Below are 7,232 nucleotides of genomic sequence, written 5' to 3' on the forward strand. Positions count from 1 at the left end.
AACAGTTATATGTGCGACGGCTTATGCTAGACACATTTTAGAAGCCACTCCAGGATAATGTGAATGAAACGTACCCGTGGCATACTTAATTTCTTACTTCCGTTACGCCGTGTGGCCAATTAGTGCGGAAAAAGAAATCACGTTTTAAAGCGTATAGCATTTCTTTGCGAGTGCCGCAGCAATTTCGATAGCAAAATCGTGTCTCTAACGCAAAAAGCGTGACACCTTTATGAATGCATAGGGATTCATAGAAAATGCATGGTGTTAGGGTGGGCCAATCTGAATTTTTAAGTGGGCTAACCTAAATTTGCAAGTTATATGGGGGTGGGCCAGCCTGAATTTGGTTCGGCAGTAGGCCCACCGAAATTTGGAGGTGATATGGGGGCGGGCCAACTTCACATTTGGAGTGGGCCAACCTAGATTTTGGGGTGCGCCGACTAGAATTTGGGAGTGGGTCAACCTAAATTTGGGGGCAATATGAGGGTGGGCCGACCTGAATTTGGGCGTGATATGCGGCTGGGTCAACCTGAATTTGGGGATGATATGGGAGTGGGCCAACTTAAATTTGAGAAACAAAAGCGACAGCTAACAGCCGGGTAAAGAACGCTACGCATTAAAACACAATTCCTTGACCTTCTGTAGCTTTCTCTTGAAAAAAATCCGTCTTTCTGAAGATAATTCATATTCTGATATTATTTGTAGAATTTCCACATTTCCTTGCCTTACCTCGTCTTGTGAGTTTTATCTCCTCCCTTGCGTTGAACCGCCGGCTTGTTGGCCAATCTATTGTACTTGGTAAACGTCATGAATTTGGGGAGGGGGCACACCGGGCGCGTGCTTTCCCCCGAAATATCTGTGTACCGGGATTCCGCCTGCCGAGTCCCTCCTCCTCCCCCCACCTCACATATCCCAGATTATGTGCGTGCCTCTCCCCCCCCCCCCCCCAAAAAAAAAAATAGGGGGGGAAGAAGAAAAATAAATACAACCCTGGCTATACGACACTGCACCAGGCCTCGTGCTACCCGGCGGGTGGAGGAGCTGGCGCTTGATGCAAAATGCTTTACCGCTTGTCACTTGTGGACCCGCACTCAGTGCACATGCAGCAATGTTCTAGGAAGGTGGAAATCTTTCCGCCACAGTGCGATAATGCTTGAACAGCCGAGGAAATCCGCAATGGCAGTTAGCCGAGTAATAATCTAAAGCATACAGAAAATGATCTTTATTTCTCCGGTGTTTTCTTATTCACTCTGTCTAAACAAAGACCCGCTTAAAATGCAGGTGTACGTTTGCAGAAGGCATCTTCACATAGTAAGCTAACTTATTCGCAGAATATGTCTTATCAAATAAGCATGTGGGTAACAATGAACAATTTAAACAAGCACTGTTGTCCCCATCACCGCTGTTCTATTAGTTGCGGTGCCACATAGGAGTGGCGCACATGCACTTGAGTCAAAGTCACACCAGTTCGCGACCTGCCTTCTAATCCTTCATGCTATTTGCGTCACGCACGCACGACTCCACCGTAAGCCAACCAGATAAATGGGAATTTGTGCTCGAATGAGGCAAAGACTCCAATTAAGGCAGGTCGTCATCGGAGGAGTCATCCTTTTCGCCTTCTTCCATGAGAAGACTGAACGTCGACTTGGCAAACTGATCCCACTGTGTAAAGCCATTGCGCGAACGTTCTGTGTCGAAAGGGTCGAAGACCTCATGATGAATGAACTCGTAGGTGTTGATGAAAGTGTTAAAAAACACAGAGGCAAGCGCACACCGTTTAAGGTCGGACAGAGCAAAAATGCTAGATGACTTGGGTTTCACCAGATCAATCATTTGTCGATAGACGTCTTCGAAGGACACTGGATCGTTCATAAGCAGCGACACGCGGTCGTACTGCTCATGGAAGAACGTCTCGAGTTCGTACATCGTGATTTTACCGTCACCGTCGAGATCTAGCCGGTTGAACCAGTACTCTATGCTCCTTGGGTGCGACTTGTCCTTCTCAGCAAGCAGGAAGACGACGAAATCAACGTACGTCATAGCTGACGTGCTCAGTAAGTCAAACACTCTATCGATTGCCTTGGGCACTAGGGCGCCTTTTTCGTATCGCGTCAGGTCTACTCTGTTTAACAAACGATCGTTGTCCTTGTCTAGTGAGTTGAACATTGTGTGAATGACGTAGGCGTCTTTGTACGAAAATGCCCCTTCCACGTTCATGAAGTCGTTGTGGAGCTCCAGAGCGTCAAGCTGCGAGAGGAAGTCGCTGCGCCGGAGCTCCGCCATGCCGAGGCGCCACGTCCACGTCTTTCCGACCTCGAAGAACAGTCGAGCAACGACGGTATCAATGTACACGCTGTGGGACCTGGTCACTTCCTTCAGAAACGAGAGTCCACTGTGGGTATCGATGAGGTCCTGAATGAGGTCCCTGAAGTCACAGGGCTGCAAGAATGTACGACGGCCTTTGGTCAGCACGAACACCGCCTTGGATAGTCTGTCTTTACCGGCGACTTGGTGCATCTTGCGGCAGAACTCGAGTATAGTCTGTCTAGTGGGTGTCTTGGAGATGGCCTGGTACATGGGAAACTTGAGGTACAGGGGCAGCCTGCAGACCTTTATGATCCTCTCCATGTCTTGGGGTTTAAGCTGGCGCCGTCCGATCATGCACAGTTCGGCGGACACGTTGGCGACCAGGTCAGAGTCTACCTCGGTCGAGAGCACGCTGAGGCTGGCGACTAGGGACGCTGCCCTGGCCACTCCTCCACCGCCACCCCCGCTGTCGTCCTGGTCGCCGGTCTTCTCGGAGGGGCCGCCGGCGCCATCGTTCGGGTGGGACGCCATGCAGAATGGCGTGCGGTGGCTGCATTTCAGGCGGTGTACTTCGACCTCCACAGGATGAGGAGCTGCGCACAGATTAAGATTACAGCTGTAGCGAGCACACTGAACTATCGGACACGCTTACCGACTGGCGGCGAAAGGTTAGTGATATGAACAGTAGCGTAACAAGAAAATTTTTCCGTTTCTGGCTACACCACATCGAGGTGGGGGCGGGGGAGGGGGGTGTCTTTGACCGGAGACGGGTAGGGTGATGGTGGGGCAGGCCGCATAACAACACATAAGTTTCGGGGAGGGGGGACGAGTATGTGCCCGCCTCCGTCACCCTGGCTACGTCTCTGGACATGACACATATACGACTGTTTGCGAGAACATGAAAGTGGTAGGATATGAAATGGACTGCCTAAAAAAAAATTATGGCCACATATTCACCAATTAACACGCATGCAATGTTAGAGGAATGATTAGTCTATGTTATTCGAAATAAGGCAGCAGGCGGTCAGCGCATAAACCGCTTCCTCACTGAAGAAGGAGGGCCGTTACTACGTTCAGTGCAATGGGGAAAAGTTTAAACACAATGTGCCATAGCGAGCCCAGGAGAGTTCTCCGTTAGCGAAGTGGCTGTATAAGTATTGCGCGTTAACGGTCTCAGCACGGTGCTATAGTTTTAAGGGCCCCAAGATAGCAACGTCATTTTTCTTGAAATGAAACTCAAAAGCCAGACTTCTGTATTAATTGTATACGTGCGGATGTCATCCGCAACGTGCCTAAATCGCCTTCTAAACGTTTTCCAGCTTAAAAATAAATCAGAAGCGAAAGTTTATAACACTTGATCATCGTGAACAGAGCCGGACTTTTTTTTCTACCCCACCTGGCTGGCGCATGTTGCGCATGTTCCACCGCACGTTGTTTCCAACGATAACGGCCCGTGCTTACGCACGTCACCTGTCATGTACTACATCACGTTTTCTGGGCATGTAGTCCGACGTTCACAAAGACCGGGCCCGTTAACGACGGTGCGGCTTATCCTGCGGATGCGTCTCGAGACTCAACCTCCACCATGAGTCAAGAATTTCATGAACTGTACAACTCTGCTAGGGAAATTATTGAGGCGCATATGATTAATCAGCGTGAATATCTACAACGCTCCAGAACTGGCCGACAAGCTTTCTGAAACCTCGGAAAGGCGCTGACCGACAACGTCCTCACTGCGACCATACGAATACCAATAAACGTGAGAGAACGCATTCGCGTCATTGTCATCCCGCACAAGATCCACCCTAAGCATCACTCACAGCGTCGACACGATCGAGCACACGCCATCCATCGCCGCTACGGCGACCAGCCCCATACACTCTACGTGAATGCAGCCAAGAAACTCCATAGTTCAGCCCACACGGTGAGCGTCGTGGACAGCAACCTGCAGGAAGTGACCCAGCATTCTTTCGGACCACCACCACGGCGGCATCGGAGGAGGCGCTCATTGTCCTCGCCATCGCGTCACGCCCAAATGAAGACAGTGTAATCGTCATTTCGGACTCCCAGGAGGCAGGTAGCAGTTACTTCTGAGGCCAGCTCTACAGCCTATCGTATCTTCCCCAACGCACCTTCCCTCACACAGTACACAACTATAGTGTGGACTCCTCGTCGCGATTCCATCAGTAGGAACCAACGTGCTCACGCCATTGCCCGAGCTTATGCCACCTGGGTTCCACACAACGGAAAGTGCAGACTACATAGAACCGATACCTCCTCCAACACTACCGCCTGTCCCACCGTCTACATCCCCATCCGCATAAAACCCTCACTCTGGAGGAGGCAGTTGCGTGGCGGAAACTGAAAACGGAAAACTTTCCTCGTCTAAGCCTCTACACGCCATACAACCCACATTATATACTCCCACAAGTGTCCGCACTGTGGATAGTATGCCTCGCTCACTTGGCCTTGCCCCAAGGCTCCCAACCTACCCCTAATCCCAAACCCAACCCCCGAACACTGAGAGGCTGCTCTGTCCAGCTCAAACCCGCGTGACCAGCAGCAACTGGTTTGGCGGGCCGGGCGGGCGGCAGCCGTAGGAGTCCCCTCACTAGCGCGACACTGAAGGAAGGAGAAGCAGAAGCTCTCATCCCTCGTGTCTTTTCATTTCTAATAAATGTTTTCTCCTCCTCCTCCCGAGATGCACGTACTTCATCCCAACAGCCAATAATGACAACGATCACGAAAGTGACTTTCGAAGTGCCTCAATAAGCCCTGCTGACAGTGTTTCGTGCGGCCCGCCGCCGCGACCACGAGCGCGTATACTGTAGGGACGACGAGCGAGCCGTGGTAATTTCGTCTGTCGGGTTTCACGGCGAGTCGCAGGGCGAGGACCACTCTTACGGCAGGGTGTCGTCCTTACCGTCGTGCAGCAGCAGCGGGCGGGCGGGCTCCGACATGGGAGGCGCATGAATGCAGTGCTGGAGAGGCGCTTCGGCGCGGTCAAAGAGTTGGGCCCCTGGCGTGCCTGGGGTCCAGCCCTGGCGCGGCCATGTCGATGCGTCAATGCTCGCGATCCACGCCCGTCGAAAAGGAGGAAGATGATGATGATGATGAGCCTTCGATATATGGCACGTACATCCAGCAGGGGATAGACCAAGAATCGGCGGGTTTGAACACAATGAGATTTATAGAAACGAATGAATGAGCAGTCATTTGCTTCACCATCTCTGGCCATGGATGCGCGACGGACGGTATACCAACTACAACACAGTAGCCTATGTTAATATAATCTAACAAGTAAAAGAAAAACAGAATCATTCCGCGTTTGCCGTTGCTTTGTTTTTGTTCAAATTTGGATAAAGATAGCATTTTCCACTCCGCTTCGCTCAATACGAGACTCGGAATTTTTGTTTGTCTGAATAGTTCAGGGGGCCAAGGGGGGGGGGGGGGGAATGAAAAACATCACTCTATGTGCACTTGTTTGCACCTAAGTCTGTTTCAAAATTTGTACGATATCCACGATTCGTTTTCTAATCAGTTTATTTTTTCTCCCCTCCTCCATTTAACCGCCGACTTCCTGGCCAATTTTCTGTAGTGGGCAAGCGCCATGGTAAAAGGAGCAAGCACGCAATGCGAAAGTCAACGAATTTCCATGCCTGGGGCAAGTATTCTCACTGTCGTGCAACTACAACAATAATAACATTGGACAGAAAGGGAAACATTTAATATCTCAGATGTCTGGTTCGGTGTTCGTTGCCCAGGGTTGCCTTGGTCCAGGACCCACAACTGTTCCGGGCGAAGAGAGCTGCTTCAGAGACATTGAATGGTCTATATGCGCCTGTCAGTATCTGCATGGTATAGCACGGTAACGTTTAAATTAATTTATAGTTACAACTAACCCATAACATAAAGGTTACTCCGTTCTAGAACGACTTGATCTTTGTGTTTTTGTTAATTTCCGTCGCGGCTAGAGGTTACATGTGTCGAATCGGCTATTATGAAGGTTACTGCAACGCCAAATGTCTTGTAATGTTTAGATTGTAACCTATAAATAGAGTTTCAAATCGTGGCTCAAGGGACCTATTGTATGGATTGGAAGTTTACTGGTTATTGTGTGGTGTTGCGATCCCGATATGGTGTTTTAGTCGCGGGGCTAACCTGTACAATGTGATGTGCGGCGGGGGACGTAGTCAGGTTGAACTTAATTAAGATTTTATTGATACCAGTCGAGATATTTGGTCTCGCAATGTCAAAAATGCTTTAATTTTGCACGAGCGCATGCTCAAGTCATACAACGGAAATTCATTGATCAACAATTTAGAGTGCATACGTGTTATTATAATCTTATGACAAGCCACAGAAACAATGAACATACATCGGTGAATATTGTGGCGAACGATGTTGTGGCATGAATTATAACTATATACGGTACCACTGCAGGCATTCTAGGCTGTGGCATAAAACGTACCTGCACAAGAACTAAAAGCGGAGGCATTATGCTGATGGAATATACATTTGTACCAACTTTTTTATTTCCTTGCGTATCAATGCTCCCTTTGGTCGCGTTTGTTTCATCTTCACCTGAACTGCTACGGCCTTTGACAGCGGGCATACAGTGAAGGGCGCACGCGGGCGCACGCTGGAGTACTGTATAAAAGCTCTCAGATGGACAGAATAAAAGCGTCGAGAAGGCCGAATAACTATTCTGTAGGGCGAGAAATATGCCTTGTAAATAAGACATACTGTACACTGCAACGGAATGTAATATATGCCGCCGTGTTTTTTTTTTTTTTTTTGCATTTTTAACATGTAAGAGGGAGTGGTTCTTAAGTTGCACCCGCTCCAGTAACGCCTCGTAAAGAGATGAACCTGCGCTACAGAGTGAGGCCGCAATGGCGGCCCGCCATATGAGCAGGGAGAAAATA

The 7,232-nt window shown here is 49.5% G+C and overlaps 1 protein-coding gene across 1 annotated transcript; it reads right to left on the minus strand.

Moving 5' to 3' along the window:
* Positions 1 to 1,204: 1,204 nt before the first annotated feature.
* Positions 1,205 to 5,373, minus strand: LOC126536128 (serine/threonine-protein phosphatase 2A regulatory subunit B'' subunit alpha-like). Its single transcript, XM_055074203.1, has 2 exons — positions 5,228 to 5,373; positions 1,205 to 2,897 (listed from the first exon to the last, which is right to left on the minus strand). The coding sequence occupies exons 1-2, from the start codon at positions 5,262 to 5,264 to the stop codon at positions 1,576 to 1,578; spliced, it is 1,359 nt and encodes a 452-aa protein (XP_054930178.1). The 5' UTR covers positions 5,265 to 5,373; the 3' UTR covers positions 1,205 to 1,575.
* Positions 5,374 to 7,232: the final 1,859 nt, after the last annotated feature.

This window comes from Dermacentor andersoni, chromosome 4 (genome assembly GCF_023375885.2).
Source record: "Dermacentor andersoni chromosome 4, qqDerAnde1_hic_scaffold, whole genome shotgun sequence".
NCBI lineage: Eukaryota > Metazoa > Arthropoda > Arachnida > Ixodida > Ixodidae > Dermacentor > Dermacentor andersoni.

Bases quoted from the DNA above. Each gene is read 5' to 3' on its own strand.
- LOC126536128 (XM_055074203.1), bottom strand. From the start codon at position 5,264: ATGTCGGAGCCCGCCCGCCCGCTGCTGCTGCACGACG. The intron at 2,898-5,227 runs GTAAGGACGACA...ATCTGTGCGCAG, and splicing joins CCCGCTGCTGCTGCACGACG to CTCCTCATCCTGTGGAGGTC.